The 22,688-nt window shown below is 39.8% G+C and overlaps 1 protein-coding gene across 1 annotated transcript; it reads left to right on the top strand.

Moving 5' to 3' along the window:
- Positions 1 to 11,790: 11,790 nt before the first annotated feature.
- On the top strand, positions 11,791 to 21,211 carry LOC133460465 (sodium-dependent neutral amino acid transporter B(0)AT1-like). Its single transcript, XM_061741019.1, has 12 exons — positions 11,791 to 12,180; positions 13,902 to 14,042; positions 14,586 to 14,723; positions 16,613 to 16,794; positions 16,910 to 17,020; positions 17,534 to 17,646; positions 17,736 to 17,864; positions 17,984 to 18,140; positions 18,278 to 18,482; positions 18,571 to 18,730; positions 19,463 to 19,625; positions 19,745 to 21,211. The coding sequence occupies exons 1-12, from the start codon at positions 11,982 to 11,984 to the stop codon at positions 19,952 to 19,954; spliced, it is 1,908 nt and encodes a 635-aa protein (XP_061597003.1). The 5' UTR covers positions 11,791 to 11,981; the 3' UTR covers positions 19,955 to 21,211.
- Positions 21,212 to 22,688: the final 1,477 nt, after the last annotated feature.

Raw genomic sequence — 22,688 nt, 5'->3', positions numbered from 1 at the left:
ACTGCAGAAGAAAGCAGTTGCAATAGACACAGAAACCACAAGCAATGCCAGGATCAAGAGAATGGAAAACGAGAAGCTGGAACAATTCCAAGAGTTGAAAAAAGAAATACTAAATTTGTGGAAGGTAAAAGCAACAGTGGTGATAGTGGTAAACGGAGTCATTAGAGCTGTGATTTCCAAACGGTATACTACCAGTCATACGTTTGGGCACACTCTTATATTGAAATGAATAGGAGAGTGTGTCCAAACTGTTGCCTGGTAGTATACATATATATATATATATATATATATATATATATATATATATATATATATATATATATATATATATATATATATATATATATATATATATATATATATATATATATATATATATATATATATATATATATATATATTTGTATTTTATTATATTTGTAATTTCAAAAAGTCTTTATAGTCAAAAAAGCTGTATGTATGAGGCAAGGCAAGGCAAGTTTATTTGTATAGCATATTTCAGCAACAAGGCAATTCAAGGTGCTTTACAAAATAAATATATGAAAAGTTAATAGGAGAAAAAAAGTAAATGACACCAGAATAAAAAAAAGTTAGACTTAAACTACAGTTACAATTGAGTACTAAAATGAACATTGTTTAAAGTTAAATTCAGAATAGTTCAGAAAAAAACAGCCAAAGGCAGCTGTAAACAGATGAGTTTTTAACCTTGAGAGAGCACCATAAAACTGTGATGTGTCACTATAAAGCTTGTGTGAGCACTTAAAGTAATTTATGTTAAATATTAACTCTGAGAGGGGAAACATTGTTGTTTTATAACGCTGAAATTGCAATTTTACAACAAAGAGCAACCAATGCATTAAATTTCTGTGTGTAACCATTTTTAAGCTAAGATTTATTTGATACTATTTTCAGTTAACATCCAGACTTTAGATTAAAAACTCCAGATACATGAATGTGTCATTTGCTTCATCACATATACATATTAATTAATCCTTCATGCAGGACATGAAGGATCAGATATCACTATCTGTCAACCGGAACAGCAGGAAGGCCCAAAATGGACATACATGTCCTTTTAAAACAGCATACTGGTCATAATGCATAAATAATATGTAGTGTATTGCCACAGACTATTAGTGTGTCGAAGAAATAATCTGCAACAACAGATATACAGTATCTGCAGTCATGCTATCTTTCTTGCTCCTTCAAGCTTAATTTCAGCTAGTTATGTGATGCAGAGACCATGTTAATGTTTCAGAAATAAATATGCTATTATTTAATCATACATTCTAATTCATCTTGGCTGGGCTGGTGAAATTTTTGCTCATGGTAGCAAGGTGGCGTGGTCCCAGCAAGAATCCTGGTTAAACTCCCAGGCCTGGAGTGGAGTTTGCCTGTTCCTCTTGTGCTTGTTTTGCTTGTGCTCGTGTTCGCTCCAGCTTCCATCCCACAATCCAAAAACATGCATGTTAAATTGACTGATTATTCTTAATTGCTAAAAGAAATGTGTGTGAGTGTGTGTGGTTGTCTGTTTATATCTTTGGCGCTGCGATAGACTGGATACCTGTCTGGGGTGTACCCCTGTAATGATCTGGGATAGGCTCCAGCAGACCCCAGTGACCCTGTACAGGTGTACAGGGGTCTTCAATTCCAGTCCTCGAGGGATGTAGATGTTTCTCTGCTTTAACACACCTGATTGAAATGAAAGGTCATCATCAGCATGTTATCAAGGTTAGCACAAATCTGTTAATGACAGTCATTTGTATTGTGCATACACCGGCCCTCGAGGACCAGGAATTGAAGTCCCCTGCTGTACAGGATTAAGAGGGTAAAGAAGATGGATGGACTGTAAATTATCATTATTATATTGCAACTGAGAATAGGGGTAAACGATTAGATCAGGGGTCACCAATCCTGGTCCTCGAGGGCCGGTGTCCTGCATGTTTTAGAGTTTTCTCTGCTTTAACACACCTGATTCTAATTAATCATCTTCATCAGCTTGTCATTGAGGTCTGCACAATTCTCTTAACGACACAGTCACTTTTATATATATATATATATATATATATATATATATATATATATATATATATATATATATATATATATATATATATATATATATAGTAAGTTACAGCTCTGCAACATTTGAGTATAAGAAATTAAATGACAGCCATGCCTTCATTTACAGTAATCAACGCACTCAACGCAATTGCTTAGCAGAGTAAGCTTTTTCATTCTTCAGTGGAATATAAATTTGGCTGTTATCGGCATAAAAGTAATATGAAATTCCATGTTTTGTGAGAACTGATCCAAGCGGAAGAAAATATAGTAAAAAAAAGAAGAAGTCTGAGAATAGAATTCGGAGTCATATGACAGCTCAAGAATGTTATACTCTTCTAAAGAAGTTATCGACTGCCTTACTGTTAAGGCACTGTTGACATTTGATATTTTGTTGTGTTTATTCTCAAATATTTTGGTGTTGAAAATACAAATATTGAGGCAAAATTACTTTGTGTGTTTATATTTTTGGTCAGTGTACATTATACAGTATTGTGAGATTCCACTGCGATCATCCCAGGACTTGGAGTTTCAGGAGGAAACAAAATAAAGGAGATGCAATTTTCAGCTCAGTGGATATAGTTGGTTCTTTATTTTTCCAGTTTTCAATAATTAATTTTAAAAGAGGCAAGGAGACCCCTTCTCTATGCCCCACCAGACTCCTTGTGAGCAACAAGCAGCCCTCTTTTATGGCCCACCCAAATGACTTTAATTGGGCAGCTACCATCCAAAGAGGGATGGAGTGCCAGCGCCGTTGCAGTGTTTGTACTGTGGGCGAGAGGGACATTTCATCTTCAAATACCTAGTATAAGGCTCACCAGTAACTGGGGACGCACTGGTGAACCCCCCTCTGAACTTTCCCCCATCAAGAGACCAATCTGCCACTGCCGCCTGCTCCTGCCGGGGGGTTCCCATACCCTGGCGGTGTTCATCGACTCTAAAGCAGATGTTTCCATCATCAACGGCGAGTTAGCCCAGCAGTTGGAGATTAGGAGGGTCCCTTTGCCTCAGCCCGCGCCCACCAATGTCCTGGACAGTCATGCCCTCGGAGCGGTCACCCATCAGACTGTCCCTGTCCAGATGCTGCTCTCTGGGAACCACCATGAGACCATCTCATTCCATCCAGGACTCAACTCGCATCCAGCTCCTCCTCGGGTTCCCTTGGCTTTGTCGCCATAATCCGCACATTGACTTGGCAACAGGGTCCATCCTGGGTTGGAGGACAGCCTGTCATCGAGTCTGCCTGAAGCAGGCCCTCGCCCCCCAGCCTCCGCCCTGCTCCACTTCAGCCCCTGACCTGGTGGGCGTGTGTGCTGAGTACCATCATGGAGGTCTTTAGCAAGTCCAAGGCCACCTCCCTATCACCGCACCGGCCGTACGACTGCGCCATTGACCTCCTCCCTGGTACCAGTCCTCTCCGGGGCGGCCTCTACTCTATCTCTGCACCGGAGAGAAAAGTGATGGAGAACTATATCAATGACTCTCTGTTCGCCGGGAACATCCCTCCCTCCTCGTCCCCGGCTTGGGCCGGGTTCTTCTTCGTCCAGAAGAAGGACAAGACTTTGAGGCCCTGCATACACTACCGCGGCCTCAATTACATCACGATAACGAACCGGTATCTCCTAAGCCCGGGGTATTCAACTAGATTAGGCAGGGGGCCACATCTGCAAGAGGGCCGCACTGCGTGCACGCACAAAGCACGCAGTCGGAAAATTTGGGGGTTTTCAAAATGTATTTTGCACTCAAAGACGAAGATTTATGTATATATAATACATTTGTGCACAGGAATGAGCAGGATAATATATCTGTCTAGTTTACATAATAATTATGTATTAATTGTCTCCAGATTTAGTAATTGTGAATGTTAAATATAATATTCAGATAAAGAAATATTATTTTAAATGCAAATTCATTTTGAAACCATGCATTGTGCAAACTTAATGAAGTTGATATTGACCTACTTTTAATAAAACACGCCATAATGACAAAGCACCACTTTCCACCAAGATTTTCTTATTTGAATATTATATTAAGCATTGAGCACAAGCATTTCACTCCATAGTAGCCAGTTTGATATTTTAAATAAGCAACCAAAATATTAACCATAAGCTCCTTTATTTATGACACATCAGTGCATTATATCAGCAAAACAAAACAATCGCATAGGACGCTTAGAAGTCCATTTTAAATGCCAAGTCCTCATTTAGAGATTCAAATGAATCTCTAAATGTTAGATCTCTAAATCTTAGAAGCCTAATGATGTAAACAAGTCCTCTATACAATAGAAGTTAATAACAAATAATGTGACAAACATTATCACTGTGCGACACTGGCAAAAAATCCGAAGTAGTAAAAAACATCTCCAACAGAGATTAACATGTACAAACACTGTCCAATGAATCATTAACCAACTGAAAAGGCTACCAAGCATCTGAAACTTTTATTAATTAACAAAATGCTATATGTAAACCATGTTAGTTTCGCTTGCCGCCCTGAAGTGACGTCCGATCGATCGGGCGGCCGATTGTCGGGACAACAGTACTTTCCCCCCTTTTTTTGAAATATGACCAGGGGCCACATAAAAGCTCCTCGCGGGCCGCAAGTGGCCCGAGGGGCCACCAGTTGAATATCCCTGTCCTAGGCGTTCAAACTCCTGGAGGGAGCCACTGTTTTCACTGAGCTGGACCTTCGCCAGTGTGGTGCATGAACGAGTTCAAATGAAGGCGTTCATTGAACACGTTCATTTCTGTGAGAACGTTGAACTGAACGCAACATATTTGCAAATAAAGAACTTGAACGTGAACTTGTCCAGATCTGCAAATCACGAACTGGAATTTGAACTGTTCAGATTATGTGAGTTTCAGCTTCGACGACTTCACACTACATTATCCACAATGCAGTGCACACTAGCATAACAACGGGCACCAGCTCGCATGGCAACGGTGCCCTGATGCAGTCTTTACGAGGACCAGTGAAGAGAGAGACGTTGCGGACACAGCGTCAGCGAGCCCATCAGATGATGCCTCCGCTTATCATTAAGTCCAAACGTCTGCCTCTTTAACTTCAAATTTGAAACGTCATGTGGAGTTAAAGCATCCGTCCAGTGTGAGAAAATATCTGCAAGTCCTTGACAGTCACTTTACTATAACTCCTCCAAACCTAAATAACACGTACCAAAATAATCCCAAGTGTGCAAAATGATAATAAATGAATATGAATGAATTACCTAACTTCCCTTATTACATTGAACACCATGGCTCCTTCCCCTTTGTTGTGCCACACCGGAGATGCTAGTTCAGTTATCAAAGGGTTATTAATGACTGTCGGAGGACAGTCCTTAATAATTAATAAAGTAGATTATTTATCAAATTGAATTATCAACATGACTTAATCAAAATGGGGTACCACCTGATGTAATCAGGAAAAATGATAACTAAACAGCAGAAATCAGTCTCAAGGTAAATTATTCGACAGAATAATAGTTGAAGGAAGAAGATCGAACACAGGCCTTTGTCAATCAGCAATATACCAGCAAAATATGTGTAAAATAAGCACAAACAACTTCTCTCATTCAAATTAATCAGAATTTATTTACACAAGTGTCAAGAAGATGGTAAGACAACACTTCGTATAAATTTTGATGGCTAAACTACACAAAAACACACTAACTAAACATGACACAAAACTTCAGATTACATTTATGTGTGTGTGTGTGTGTGTGTGTGTGTGTGTGTGTGTGTGTGTGTGTGTGTGTGTGTGTGTGTGTGTGTGTGTGTGTGTGTGTGTGTGTGTGTCACGTGACTCAAAATGGCTCGGGGGTTCTCTTTATGACCGAGATAAGAGGGTTTAGTAGAAGAGAGATGAGCGCAGAAAAGTTAAGTAAATAGACACACTTAAATAATTTCTCACTACCAGAAACCCAAGTTCTTCTGATGTTTCCCACACAGAGGCGCCCCAATGTGAAACTAACTTCACTGGTGCTCTATGGTCGTTCTACTCGGAAATGATGAAGAGCTTTGTTTTCTGTTGTGGAAGAACATCGAGATCCAGCAATGTGGATGCAGCAGTAGGCAAACAATAAGATAAACAAAAACACTTTAAGCTAATAAACACAGTTGTGGCAGGATCAGCGGTCCAGCTCACAACGTAAAACTAAACTTGTGTTAACTAAGTTTCTCTGCCCAGACACAGAACAGCCTCTTACGTGAATCTTAAGTAAGTTGAAGAAAAAAAGGTGGTTTGGTCTGGCCAGTCGGCGTTCTTTGTTGAACAAATGGGGTTACGCTCAGCAGGGGATCCTGATAAGGAGCGGCTCTCTCTCTCACTCCTGTTCCTTACTGTGGATGAGGGGACAGCAGCTTGGCACAGCAGCTTGGCCTCTTTCAGCTTCAGGTCGGTCCGAAGGCGTTCACGTCGAGGCATGCAGGGTCCCTGGTTCGGCTTTCTGGGGCTCGGAACCTCGTGGGTCACTCGTGCAGCGCTGCAAAACAGTCGCTTCAACGGACGCATCAACGATCCTGGAGGGGAGGTTGTGGCTAGTCGCTCACAGGGAACCTCTCGGCAGGTCCGAGGTGCAGAGGTCCTGTAGGGGAGAGAGCAAAAGAGAAGAGAGCGAGAGAGGGGGGGCCTTGCCCTTTATAACTGCGCCCAGGAAGTCGATGCGGCCCTTCCTGCAGTTTGGGTTTCGTGTCCAATCAGAGTGTGGTCCCTTAAAACTTACGGGCCACATATGCAAATCCTGGTTGAGTGTCATAAACTCGAGGCTGGTCTCAGCCTGAGGCCCCAGAACTGGGCCTCAAAGCTGACCCAAGGCCTCAACTGTCAATATAATCACACAATCCATAGTTCATATCGGACTGTGGCCCAACACCTTGCAGGGATGATATAGATACCCTGTCTCACTGCAGAGCACTTCTGGAATGGGAGGTGGCTGTTGGGCCACAGTCCTAGTACAGTTTATTGCCCTTAAAGGTGTCAAAGGTGGCAGGATGGAGGTCACGCGTGGACAGTAAGGACAGTGAATTGGTCTGCAGGCCCTGCTGATGCGAAGCGCGTCCCAGCTGGTTAAATAACAGCGACTTCCCAAATCTCACTCTCTCCGACCTTTTTCATCACAAGGGAAACGTCTACTGTCCATACGTTTTGTAATGACTACACCTCATCTCTGATTAGAATGACCAGCATCAGCCGAGGTGCCATCCAGCTGCACTCGTGAAAGCCCACTCGGGTTACAACAGAGTGACCCGCAAATGTTCCAACGTTTTGTTGAGTCGACCTCCCAAAAATTGTAACTACGTGTCGAGGCGACGCAGACCCAATGCGGACCGAGAGGGCTGTGATTGGTTTTCTTGGCAGCAACGCATTTCCGGTTCCGGTTCGTGAAGCAATCGTGAACTTTCAGTGCTCTTTTCTTCGTGTGTGTGTGTGATTTTTTTTTGTTTTTGTTTTTTGCACAATAGTTGTCCTTATCTCTTTGATTCACTGTGACCGGAAAAGTTGGATAAACCATTCAGGAAAAGAACACACCCCCCTATCGCTCTCGGTGGGTATTGCACCGCGGCGAAATGGAGTGTCGGAGTAGTCCGGAGGGTTCATGACGGCGTCACAGCAACGGCGTGTGCTCTGCGTTGGCGTAACGCAGAACCATAATCCAGGCTTTAGTTTAAAGCGGTTAGCGTTGATTGTATTTGCTGTTGTTTGTTTGCTTATTACTGTGTAATGCGCCGACTGTCTCTCATACAGTTACGTTTACGTTTGTGTATTATATTGTTACGAGCCCGTGTAAGGGCACCCATATAACGTGTTCCCTCACTACCGAAGCTGTTCGTGCTCCTGTTTCCCTGTCAAAAGCTTAGAGCGGGTGTCATGGATTTAGCTCCAGACACTGGCTCCTGAGTGAGAAACAGCAGAACGATAAAGGTATCGGTGGTGAGAGATCACGTTTCCTTCCCTCCTTACTAACCCACACGGACAAGTTAGTATCCCGGCCATCAGGCCTCCGATACTTTCAGCTTTTTGAAAAGCGTGTCCGCTATCTCTCTTTGAGGTCTTACGTGACGTGATGTTGGTCGCCATTTTGTTTTAGGCCCACGTGTCGTTGTTCTGACACACACACACGCATACTGACGCACACACACACATATGTGCTGACACCCACACACACACATAGATGATCTGAAGTTTGTGTTTAATGTTAGTTAGTTGTTGTTTATGTGTAGTTTAGCCATCAGAATTAATCCCAAGTGTTGTTTCACTATCTTTTAAATAAATTCAGATTAATTTGAATGAGAGAAGATGTTTATTTTATACACATTTGTCACAGCTGCTGGTTGCAAAGGTCTGTGCTCGGACTCCTTCCTTCACTGTTGTTCTGTAACGCCACCCCTGGCAACAGGCTGGTACATAGGGAATAACAGTTACCTTGAGATTGATTTTGCTGTTTAGTTATTATTTCCCCGATAAGTCAGGTGGTGCCCCGTTTTGATTGATTCATTTTGATAATTCATTTAGATACGTAATCTTCTTTATTCATTATTAATAACTATTGTAAGACGATTGTTAATAACTTTCTAATAACTGAACCAGCACCCCTTTTGTGGCACAGAAGACAAACAGAGGACTATATGTTCACCTTCAGGAGTCATTGTAGCGCACCTCCATTCAGGCCACACCGCTGCAGACATCGCAAATTTGTTCCGGGTGTCTGATCGAACAATTCAATGGAGGATGGCACAGTACGGAATTAATAGATTCTCCCAGTTAAGCAATCGTGCTGCATACACATTTTTAGAATCACCCACACCATTAACGTACACGGACAGAAATGCATAGATAAATAAATGTGGAAATGTAGAAATACAGAAATAAAATTAGAAATGAATACATGTATAAATAAATACACATATAAATATATAAATGTAGAAATAAATAAATGTAGAAATAAGTACATTTGTAAATACACAAAAAATTATAAAATAAACAAATAAAAACATACTGTAAATAAATAGACAAATACATTTTCTTGAGCAAAACATATTTATTTATCTATGCATTGATACATTTATATGTGTATTTATTTATTTGTATATTCATTTCATTTTTCGTCCCTAATACACCTGATTCCTCTAACAGTCCAAGGACACAAAAGGTCACGCAAGGTTTCTGCAAGACAAGCTGAGAAACACTTTACTGTGCTCAAGAAGGGTTGTATCGGATTTCATTTGGCTGATTTGTTTTTGTAGTTGTAGTTGTTTTGGGTTTGGTTTTTTTCTTCCCCTTTTTACTCTTTCAGACAGCTGGGATGCTTGGGAATTAAGCTTGGCAGTTTGCAACGTTAGAAGGAAAATGCATTAATTTTCCCAGATCTGCAGGTATAACAAATTAATCATCTTTATTAATGTATCTTTAGGGTGGAACGCACATCCAGGGACATTTCGATGCCATCACCAGCAGCACTCAACCCTACTGTATCTGCTTGCTGTTGGTATGAAGAGGAGCACAATCCAATACTTCTCCATGGTTCTGGACAAGCATTGCATTCCATGCAAGTCAACTAGCTCACTATGTATTGCACTAGGGCTTCTTTTCTTTGCATATTTCCATGACCAGAATAAATAAAAATGAAATGAAATGAAATGAGCTTTTGATGAACTCTTTAAGGCTGATTTTGTATTTGGCACAAATACAAAATCAGCTGGCCGATTACCAGCTTGGCACAAATACTGGCCAATCAAATGCTCCAACACATGTACACACTCATACAGACAGATGTCTACCGTCCCGATGTTGCTCCGCCCGGGTTCAGGAGAACTCACATGTTGCAGAGATCAGGGCGAGACTGCTGCGGTTGACACGCGACCTAACAGGCACAGATGTACAGAACAGGGGCAAAACGTTTGCTGATAATTTATCAGTACAGTGGTTGTATTTCAAGATACGGTTCGCATTTTATTTAACCTCTCCATATCTTATTTTCTTTGTTTGTTGTGTTACCGCCAACAGTCTTGTAAGGCACATATTGTTGATTCATGCTTTTTACCATGGCAAAGCACTTTTCTTGAAATCCACTCAGCCAGGACGCTGCTATGTTTTTGGTACATTCTTAATTTTTTGAAAATGTTTACATACATTGTGAGAACACTGAATCTGAATAGGAATCCGCTAAAAAGGTAGTCTGGGATGTTATAGGTGATACTTTGTAGCCAATAAATGAAGAATGTGGCAGTATTTTATTTTATTCTTTTGTGCCTTCCAATGAAAGGGTCCTTTTTCTTCTTCCTCTCTCTTCCCCCTAAAGATGGATTGGTTGGTTGTCTTTATTTGAAATGTGTCATACTGTATAACTAAGGGTGTCAAATTAGCGCGTTAATTGCAATAAATTAATTACAGGCATATTTAGCGCGTTATGTTTTTTAATCGCTGAATCTATTTTTTAATCTCTAACTTTACTTTTTCTGTTTGTGAGTTGCCTTTATTATGAAATCTGTGTTTGTTTAGTGGGGTGGAAAACAATGCACATGCGCAAGTCTGCGATAGAGAGGATGGCGAATATTCTTGCCAAGTAGATGTAAATAGCTAGGACTGCATCTGTTCAAGTCAGTTAAAAAAATTAATAAATTACTTTATAAAGCCACTTTTTTGTTATATATCAATCTTTTGATCTGCCACAATAATGTAATGAATTTAAAGGAAAACAACTCAGTTGAGGGCTTTTATCAGCAATTTTTAGATGAGATTAAAAAAGCGATTAATTAGATAGATTAATTAATTACTGATCTTAATTAATTAATCGCTCTTTTTTTTTGCTTGACAGCACTATATATAACACTTCATGTTTCTCTTCTGAAGTTTAATGAGAACTTCAAAAGTTTTTTACTTTTGCAATGTTAGAACTACGCTCATGTAGAGGATTGCAAAAATTGCATTTTATTTGTTTTTAATGTTGGATGTATAATATTTAACAGCTTTCAACTCTAGCAGGAATCGGGTGTTGTTTTGTCAAAGTTTAAACATTATTTTAAGCTTTAAGTGTTTTGATAGTACAGAGTAGTGTCAAATATTAACTCTTAGAAGAGTTGAATTAACTGAAGGTTTAACACTATGCTGAGTGTCACTTTCACATTGTGTCGATAAGGATTTATAAAGGATTTTTATATATAAATATATATATATATATATATATATATATATATATATATATATATATATATATATATAGCAGTGGTAAAACACTCATTGCACGTGTAATTGTAGGCGTTATAGGCTTTCTGAAAATAGCCTTGGGTATGGCAGCTTTATACTGACGTTGCAATTCACAGTTTCTGTAAATGCCGACACCAGTCTGTCCCTGGTTAATCATTCCATCTGAAGAGGACACTAAGGTTTATGCTCACTGTATTGGTTAATGTAAGATTTCATGACAATTGCATCTTAATTGTGTGTTTGTCTGTGAAACAAAATGAACCAAACTTGCTTTTTCAAGGGTTTAATGTAAGAAAGTGATGTGATAATTTCGTTTTGGCGTCCAAAATAAATAATAAAAAAAAAAAAATCTTTTCTGTCAGATTCTCCAGCATCACATTGTTCACAGACTCATAAAAACCAAACTCTGATCGGGGAAAAGTGTAGATGACAGCATCTCCAGTGATTTATTAACTATTATCTAGGAGGCTGGACCTTTCCCGTTTAACCTTGGTGACATTTTATAATACAACACAGGCAGGAGGCAGGAATGAGATTATGATGAATGCCTTTTAGGTACCACAGGTCAGAGTAATCATTTGCAGTGAAAGACAGGCAATCAACAGAGAGACAGCGACTGTTAACACAGAGGAGATTGTTTAAGAAAGGACACTTCCACTTGAAGACTGAGCACCTACAATTTAAAATACACTGTAAAGTGAAGATTACAAGAAGCCACCATGAAGCTGAAGTTGCCAAACCCGAGTTTGGATGACAGGATTCCATCTCACAAAGAACTGGAGAGGATGGAGACAGAGGAGGCAGGTGACAGACCGCAGTGGGACAACAAAGCCCAGTATCTGCTCACCTGTGTGGGTTTCTGTGTGGGACTCGGTAACGTCTGGAGGTTCCCGTACCTGTGTCAAAGCCATGGAGGAGGTAAGCTAAAACAATTCCCTTTTTTAATTTTATAATAATAATAAGACAATCTGGGTTTTGGAGATGTCTTTTTGTACAGATGCATCAATTGCAATTTTACAATTCCGATTACCAATTTTTCAGTGAGGTGATACTGATTTTGCCCGTTCAGATTTTTCAGAAACCCTAATTATCCAATTTTATCCAAATACACAACAATGTGAAGGGACGCTTGCTACATGTCCAAAATGCCATAAAAGCATAGGCACAGATATTGAGATGGTAAAATACACAATGTGATGCCAACTTGACTCAAGTTATCTCAACTTTATTTATTTATAAAGCGCTTTAAAAAAGTTATATACATATTAATCAAATCAAATCAAATCAAACTTTATTTATATAGCACTTCTCATACAAATAATGCAACACAAAGTGCTTAACATAAAACAAATAAACATAAAACTTATTAATGCCCTGCCCCCCTCCCCGCAGACACAAGCACACTACAATTGACTTAGGTTACACACACAGACACACACGCAGACACACGGTGCAGACATGGCTAGGCACAGAGGATCCAGGTGAGGAAACGGTAATAGGGAGCCGTCCACGCCAGGAGGTCTCATAGCTCGCAGCTACAAGGGTTTCCTCCACAGAGACCATCCTGGCCCGGACGGATAGAGGAGTCCACACCACAGCGGTGAAGCCATGGTACAGAGCTCCACAACCATCCAGACCAGAACCACCCCCAGGACGACCCCCTGCAGGCCAGAGTCACTCCCAGCATGGAGGCTCCCCATGAGGAAACACTGGAGCTAAAAGCTACAAGAAAGCAGGATAAAATACAGTAAAAGAGTTTAAAAAAGTATAACATAACATAAAATCCTAAAAGTATGTCTAGAAAGCAAGACATTAAAAACTAAAAGAATAAGACAGTAGAATGTATAAAATAGACCATAAATAACGACTAAAATATTTAGATAAAACATGAAATTAAATAAAAATAAAATATGATAAAAAAGGATAAACTAAATATAAAACAGAGCAGTAAGATCCAATACAAATAAGGGTGAGCATAAGAAATTTAAAAGAGTTAAATGAGTCAGTTAAAAGCCTGATTAAAGATTAAATATTAAGCATTTTTAAGCTTAAATGTGTGTTTTAACTAACAGCTCTAACCATGTACTTTTAATGTGTAATGTGAATCATCCATGTATGTATTCCCAACCCCGAATGACAGGCAAGTAGAAAAACTGCAAAGTCTCTGCAGAGTGAAGGTTATGAAACTGAGCTCCATCCTCTCCTGCCTCTGTAGAAGCACATTTTAACTTTAATATTTCTGCACTGACATATTTGCGATGGTTTAACATCAAAAGCTGTGAAAAGTATCATCAAAAGTGTAATCCCTGAAGCCTTGACAATATTTGAGTATGTTAACTGAACTGACCTGAGTATTAATTTCTTAATGCAAAACATTATCATGTCATGGCATTAAATGGCAGACGTTGGCATGCAACAATTTTGGAACCAAGAAGGTCATAATTTTACAGATTTTGAGGCAATATATTTTTGATCAAGAGACTGGGTGATCTTGATTCTTCTTCTGTAACACAGCTATGTAATCATTTCCATATTTCTTTTGTTTTTTTTAACCATATTTATGGCAATTATATTGAACCAAACTATATGAATAATAGCCCACTAATAACTCATTACAAATGTGAATGATGCACTTCCAGGCGCCTTCATGATCCCGTTCCTCATTCTTCTGGTTCTGGAGGGAATCCCGCTGCTGCACATCGAGTTTGCCATTGGCCAGCGTCTGAGGAAGGGCAGCGTGGGTGTTTGGAGATCGATTAATCCTCACCTGACCGGAGTTGGTGTGTAATTACACAATCATGCACATGTGGTTGATATGAACTCAGGATATGATAAGACAAGGTGTTTTTCTAAATATCACACTGTGTCCTTGTGAGGACACATGTTTCTTTTCTTCCCCCCTCCCTTTTCGAGCTAATGAGAGGGCAGTGCCTACCCATGGCTGCAGCCTCGAGCACATGTCTACCCATGTCTTGTGTTGTTTGTTTAGTTTTTTTGTTCTCTTTGGACAGGCTGTGGTGAAATGTATTTAGTTGTGCCGGGATGCTGGTTTAATGATAAATGAAGAATCTTGACAAGGATTTTTTTTATATAAACTTTTATATTCAAATCTTTTAATGCCCTGAATCACTAAATAAATGTTTTCTGTTTTCATTTAGCGTTTATCAGACCAATTACATGCCAGCCAATTAATTTCTCCATTAGTCATGTACCCTTTTTGCTCTATACAAATGTCACCGAACATCCTAAACAAAAGAGTTGGAAATGATAAAAAATTGTATGAAAGAACTGTGAGTACAATCAGTTTTCCTTTCTTTTTGTAGGTATTGCATCCATGTGTGTCTCCGGTTTGGTGGGCATGTACTACAACACGATCATGGCCTGGATCATGTGGTATCTTTTTAACTCCTTTCAAGATCCTCTGCCCTGGAGCCAATGTCCTCTAAATGCTAACGGCACAGGTACGGCACCATCTCCAACATGTCACCGAAAAGCTTCAAATACAGTACAGGTTGTGGTAAAGTTAGCTGATGCTCTGTTTTTAATAATAATAATGATAAAATAATAGAGTAGAAAATTTCAGGAAATTTTGAAATGGGCCTAATGCCCATTTGTCTCCTCCTGCTGCTTGTGTTTGGGGTGGTTCTGGTTCTGTCTCAGGTGGATATGGTTGTGTTTGGGGTGGTTAATAATGATCAATAAACCACATTAACCACTGTATGGCCCTCCGGGCCATTTTGCATTGTAAAATCTTGTTTTTTTTCTCCTGTTTTTCTGGCATTTTATTTTTTTTTGCAATTCTTTTTCAAGAGGTTCTTGGCATGCACCCCCTACAATATGAGCTAGCCACTACCTTCCACTACTGGCATGCCCATAACAATAAAAAATCATCTGGTAGTCAGGTCTTCAAGTAAATTCAACTATAGATGTACTACAAAATATGATATACCGTATTTTGCGGATCATAAACTGCACCGGGTTATAACGCGGATGATAAAACATATATAAAGCAAAACAAAACATTCAGGTAAGTCACACTTTATTCAACTCATTTATAATATCTCAGACTATGATTCAGTTGTAACTAATACAGGAAAATACACTCATATTTTTAATCATATTTCGCAAAATGGTCAGTAATGACCAGAATGTATTTTAGTGGTACTGGAATCTGGATCTAAACTGAGGAAATCCATGCACACCAACTCGAGTGCTCTTGTAGCCACAATGTTAATGAGAGGTACAGCTTTCATTGGCAGATTTTGGGCAAGTGACACAACCAAGGTGAAGCTAGGTGATGTTTCACCAGAAGGATTACTGATCACTTGGTGAACCACATGCTTCTCACAGATGACTGATAGTGTTGTCATTCAAATTAGGATAATCAGTCTCTGAGAAGTGCCTTTTATTGAAATGTTGTATTCCCTCTGACTCTTTCTGTGATTATATGTTATCAAATAATCTGCTGTGAGGACGCCTGAACAGCTTATCTCGTCAGCGTCTTGCTTTTGCTGCTTGTTGCTCTTGTTTTGTAGCTGGAATTCAAAAGTCAATGGGTTGCTATCAGTGACGGCAAGGAAAGGGTTCCCATATAGTCCTGGATTTTTTTAGCTACTGCCCATTTAAGGGTGAGGAATTCTAATTGTTGAGCTGGATACCGGGATTTACATTTCAACATGCACAAGCGACAACTCGCTTCTGTCCCTGCTGCACCTTTTAGAGAGCAGCACCGAATCCCGAGGTGCTGCATCTGTAGGAAAGATGTAGGGGAGCTTAGTGTCTGTGAAGCCAAGGATGGGGATGGTTGTCAACTTTCAATTATGGTATTGAACTCCATCAGGTTGTTTGATTAGCATTACATTATTATTTTGACCCCCTTTTATGAATTAAGTGAACATGAAATGAAATATTTTATTTATGCAACTTCTTACATTATTTATTCTTGACTATATACATTCTATTTCAATGTGAGCAACACAAGGTCATGTGTTCGACAGTTAAAACTTGGCTGATGCTGCGTCATGCAACAGGAAAACAATCCCAACCTCCTAAATAAAAATGAATCAAGGTCTTGCAATGGCCTAATAAAAGACAAGACATCAGTGTCATTCAAATGCTGCAGAGGGATGTAAAGAGAACTCTGCAAACACCATTTTACTGACGCCATGTTGTCAAGAGTTGGCCAAAGTTGGTTTGGTTTTCATACAATATGTTGCATGTTGTTCATCTGAATTGTTCATCAACTTCTACCAGATTTTTGTTTTATGCCCTGATGTAAAAACTTCTAAATTAAGAAGCGTATACTTTGCTTTTCACAGTTTATGATTGTACATGTATCTGTCGTGTGCAGGTTTGTTGGCTGAATGTGCGCAGAGCACCACCGTTGATTACTTCTGGTACAGAGAGACTTTGAACACCTCAACATCTATTGAGGAATCTGGAGGTCTGCAGTGGTGGATGGTGCTATGTCTGGCAGGAGCCTGGACTCTGCTCTATGTCTGCTGTATTCGAGGCATCGAAACAACTGGCAAGGTGTGAAAATCACATTGTATTTGAGGAATCTGATATTGCAGGGATTCCTGTGTCTGGCTAGATGCAGTGCTCTGTCGGTGACCACTGGATAAAATGACTGTCTTTCATTTCTCAGGCTGTGTACATCACCTCCACTCTGCCGTATGTGGTCCTCACCATCTTCCTCATCCGGGGACTCACTCTTAAAGGCTCTTTAGCTGGAATTAAGTTCCTCTTCACACCTGATGTAAGCACTTTTGACATGTGCTAACAAAAATGTTTTCCTTTCTTTCATGTCATTCAAGAATTTAAACGCTTCTGGCAGTGACGGAAATATTAAAGGATAGCAAATATTTATTTTTATTTATATTTTCACATGAAGGAAGAAAACCAAAATAAAAACATTAAAAACTGACACCATTACATTTATTTTACAAATGACTATGACTATCTAACTCTATCTAACTTATCAAAGGCTAAAAGGGAGTGTTTTTAGAAACACTTTAGAAAATCTATCTTTATACCCAGTATCATAAAATGTGCAAAATAACATGATACCTAGCACAGGTGAGCAAAGATAAGAAATGTATCAACGTATCCGTCATGAACCTTCATCACAAGGCAGATAAAAAGTTGATAATGAAGAATAACATGGAGTGAACCCAGAACAAAATTGTCATAACAGCCAACTTTATTTTAGCATTTTAATTAGCATGTTATTTGGAACATCTTTTGACCCATTACTTTTTCTTTTTTTAAGGTAAATGAGTTAATGAATCCTTCAACGTGGTTGGATGCAGGGGCTCAGGTTTTCTATTCTTTTTCCTTGGCTTTTGGTGGTCTCATCTCCTTCTCCAGCTACAACTCTGTTCAGTGAGTACGATGTCTCAGTTTCATGATCACAGAGGAGCCCACTATTGAGCAACTCTCTCATACAACTTCCTCATAAAATGTTCTTGCAGCAACAACTGTGAGCAGGACGCAGTCCTCATCTCCATCATCAATGGATGCACCTCAGTATACTCTGCAACAGTCATCTACTCTATAATTGGCTTTAGAGCAACAGAAAAATATGACGACTGCTACGCAAAGTGAGTTTCAAATTTCCTACTTTTCCTAAAAACACTCAACACCCAAGTGCAGTGAGCATGGTTTAGTTAAGTAAAACCAAACTCATGCCAATGTCCCCTCTTCGTTTGTTTTCTGACAGCAACTTTTTGAAATTGACGAATACTTTTGACTTCTCTGAAAACCACATCACACAAGACAATTACGACACGATTCTGGCCCAGCTCAACCAGACAAATCAAGACATCATCTCAGGATTGGATCTACAAAGATGTGACATGCAAACTTTCCTTAGCGAGGTCAGTAGATTCATACTGTTATTGTCTATTCATTTGCTTCTATTTCCGAGAAAACTGTATAACTTAGGTTTCACAAAAATAACGTTACATTAGATCCTGACATATCACCCTGAAGCATATTTGCTGTATTTCTTCAGGGTGTTGAGGGGACCGGTCTGGCCTTCATCGTCTTCACAGAAGCCATCATCAAGATGCCTCTTTCCCCTCTCTGGTCTGTTCTCTTCTTCGTCATGCTCTTCTGTCTTGGCCTGTCAACTATGTTTGGAAACATCGAGGGGGTGGTGGTTCCTTTGCAAGATCTTAAAATCCTGCCCAAATCTTGGCCCAAAGAGGTCTTCTGTGGTAATGTTCTTACTCGTTATTGAATTAAAACATACTGTATGGTGTCTACAAATATGAGCCTAACAGCTTGTTTTTGTTGTGTTTTCAGGTCTGACCTGTCTAGTTTCTTGTCTTCTTGGATTCATATTTACACAAGGTTCAGGGAGCTATTGGTTAGCTCTTTTTGACAACTTTGCTGGCTCAATCCCCCTTCTGGTCATCGGATTCTGTGAAATGTTCGCAGTTGTCTACGTTTACGGTATAGACAGGTGAGTCACTGGCAAACCTTTACCAATATTATTACCTCTATAAAAAAAAACATTATTCATGATGAGAGAATTATAACCCTGATCTTGAAAGTATTTTACCCTAAGTGCTTTATTCATTTATCCATGTATTACTTTTTTTATAATTGGGGTTGGATCGATATCCCAGATGTCCTCCACAATTATTAAGAAGCATTTCTCCAAAATGATCTACTGCAGACAGGATACTAACAATGCAGAAGTACTTAAAAAAAAAACCTCACTTAAAAATAAAAAACCTCACTGAAAAATAAATAAGTACATACATTTGGAAGTGTATATAGTGAGGTTGAAAATTTTACCTTCTAAACAGAAGAAATGCTACATTTCAACATTCTTAAATTGTGAGTTCTCCATGTCAATTGAATTTTTGGCAGCAACACTATGTGAGGCCTATGGAAAATATGTATCATTTATAATGTTGATGACAGTAGTAAAGAAGTTAAATGTGACTGATCAAATCTGTAAAACAAACAATAGATGGCGTGTTTTATTCATTTCATAATTTGGGACTCAGAGTTGGCTCAGACTAAAGTGGTAAGCTGGAGTCTACTGTGGCAAACATCACTTGAACCTGCCCTAACAGCTACATATGCTGCTTTATGTTCTGTAACTAATAGACTACAAAGTCATCTTTTATGGATGTTTTTTACACACTCAGCTACATTATTCCACCTTCTTATTGTTCCAAAACAGGTTTAACGAGGACCTCGTGTTTATGATTGGCCACAAGCCCAATATATTCTGGCAGGTGACGTGGAGAGTGATTAGTCCACTCATTATGATCTTCATTTTGATTTTCTACTTTGTAACTCAAGTCACCAAGATTCCCACCTATTTGGTCTGGGACCCAGAGGCGGTAAGTGTGGCCATCATCCTGATAGCTTTTTTGAAAACAAGGCTTCAAAGGTTTTACCACAGTTTTAATTTTATTTTATGTTCAGCATTAAATCAAAGATTTGTCTTGACTCTCCTTAGGAAACATTTCCCACCCTGCAAGAGCGTTCCTTTCCCTCCTGGATCAACATCATCATCTTCATCTTGGCTGGGATTCCCTGTTTGTCTATCCCCTTTTTCGCCCTCTATAAATTCCTACAAAAGAAGTGCTGCAAGCAGAAGAATTACAAAGAAGATCCAGTGGACACGATTTCTGCAAAATTACAAATGAATGCAAATGCGAAGGTTTAGATAGGTTTGACATATGACAAGTATCTGCACTTTTTCTATTCTGCTTTTTCTCATTATCTGTAATGATAGATGTACACGTCAACAAGAAGTGACTTTTATAATAAGTTGTTTCCAATGAAAGTCTTTAAAGTAGGAAATTATTAGTTTCCTTCTGTGAGACGTTTGGTGTGTTAGTGTACATTCTACGCATTCTAAAATGCAGTATGCTCAGTATGATATAATGATAATATCCCATGTTTTCCATCTTTTTTATCTTTAACATCATGTGTCTTTGTGTAATTATGGCTTCACAATAGGAAAGTCACACAAAAGACTGAAACAGCAACAGATTGACAACTTCTAGGCTGACGGAGCTGAAATTAATATGTTTGATCATGGAGTTTGGTGCCATTTTTTTGGTACCACTTTGTTACCATAGAATTTAAATTATGTGACAAATTCTGTGATAAGTAGCACTGGGAAGGAACTGTTCTTTAGTGGTAAAGAGACTCAGAATGTCTAAAGTTGTATTATTGTACATATCAAAATCAATGATTCCTTATTTGTGAAATATTGTAAATGATACAGTATGACAGGTGACAGGCTTTGTGCTAACTCCATTCTCAGGGTAGAAATTCATCTCAAATGCAGCTCACAAATGTTATAAATTATACCAATATCACACAAGCTGTTGGAGGGCTACAGTACATGTGTGTTCGGTTGAAGAACAAAATAAAAAATTAAATCTACACAGATACCACTTTGAGAAACATATGGCCAGTTTTATCACATAGCAAACAAGTAGATGAAACAAATATTTTCACATTAGTTCATGCTGTTCTAGTTCACTTTACCTTATTACACACCAATTACACACCAACAATCAAAGAATCTGTGCGTTTTACAAAGAAACCTGATAGATTTACCAAACTATCAACACTGATACCGTGTTCGTTTGCACCTTTGGCACATTGGCTGACTTGTCACTGACCCAAAATGCATGTATATGTGGGCTACCAATTTATAATCACCCGTCAAAGCCAAATAACAAAACTTGAATAATAGCTTGATAGATATAAAAGAAAAGTTTTTAATGTATAAATACTGCCAGTTAAGAAAAATCACAACATGGTTGAGGTTGAGTCAGTCTTGCCACCTGATTGCACAAGTTGTAGTCGGAGTTTCATCGAGATGAAACCTATTTCCAAAGAAGAAATAGATCTTTAAGTACTGAAACTTTACTGAATGCATGTGTGATATGTAAAAAGAATGCTTTTTTTTTTAAATATTGTTGTCAAAGATCGTCAATAAAAGATCTAATTCTTTTCAAGACATTTACACATGTAATTTTTGTCTTACACTGTATTTTTTTGTTTTTACAAAATCAAGCATCAATGGGTTTTATCCATTTTTTTCCAGGGTTGTTTTTCAGTTTTTTGTTTATGAATTTATTTTCATTAACAATTTTGCTCCATAATGGGGTAAAATAATCTTTGAATAGTGTAGCCAACTCGTGCTACCGGGGTCAGCTGACAGGAATGAGGACACGAGGTTTAGCGGAGAAATGGTTACATTTATTCGTCACCAGACATGTACATACATGCACACACACGACAGCCGTCGTGTCCGAGTCTCACACAACTCTGTGTCATCACACTCTACAGACCCCCCCAGGGCAATCAGCCCACTCCTTAAGAGCACAGGCATGGTGGAGATATTGATTGGACACACCTGTTCCCAAACAGCTGATCCAAGCCCGCGCCACCTGTGCGCTGCTCCCCCGCAGACCACGCCCAATCCTCCACCCTGCCACATACCCCCATCGCCCGACTTGGGCCGGGGACCCTCCGGCCTAGCCAACTCCCCCCCACCTCGGAGACTGGGTCTCCCAGTTTCCTTGTCTTCTAGGTTCCTTGTTACCGGGTCTCCCAGTTTCCTTGTCACCGGGTCTCCCAGTTTGCTGGTCACCGGGTCTCCCAGGTTCCTGGTCACCGGGTCTCCCAGGTTCCTGGTCACCGGGTCTCCCAGGTTCCTGGTCACCGGGTCTCCCAGGTTCCTGGTCACCGGGTCTCCCAGGTTCCTGGTCACCGGGTCTCCTAGGTTCCTGGTCACCGGGTCTCCCAGGTTCCTGGTCACCGGGTCTCCCAGGTTCCTGGTCACCGGGTCTCCCAGGTTCCTGGTCACCGGGTCTCCCAGGTTCCTGGTCACCGGGTCTCCCAGGTTCCTGAGGTAGACCACCTGAGGCTGAAGGGACCTCAGACTCTGCTGCTGGCTCCTCAGCCTCTCCAAGCTTTTAGTGCTGCACGCCTGGGGTCCCAGAGCCTCCTGGACCTCGATCTGGTGCTTGGCAGCCTCCAGCCTCCGCTCCACGGCCTGCCGGCCCTCCTCGAACTCTTTGAGGCTAAGCAGTGTCTCGCTCCGCCCGTCCACCCGCCGGTTCAGCTGCGGGTGGACTACGATAACCTTTTGCGTAGCAACAAGTGTCCAAAGTCAAATGGAAATTTTTTTAAATTGAAAGTTAAATATCGCAAAAACTGTAATAATTGGCATAATGAGGTCGTACGGTCCTTTAGTGCCAATCGGGCCGAGTGTTTGAAAATTTGATCGATGTCTTTACGATAAAGTATAGCCGAGTAAAACGGTACGGAACTTTTGCCCTTTTTTTTGCTTGCTAGACGTTAGCGTTGTCACGGTAACACTTTTGACTGAGAAAAGTAATGCCCATTGAGGCACGATGGAGACGCATCTAACGATG

Source organism: Cololabis saira, chromosome 15, assembly GCF_033807715.1.
Source record: "Cololabis saira isolate AMF1-May2022 chromosome 15, fColSai1.1, whole genome shotgun sequence".
In the NCBI taxonomy this organism is placed as follows: Eukaryota; Metazoa; Chordata; class Actinopteri; order Beloniformes; family Belonidae; genus Cololabis; species Cololabis saira.
This window is presented reverse-complemented; position numbering and strand designations above follow the sequence as displayed.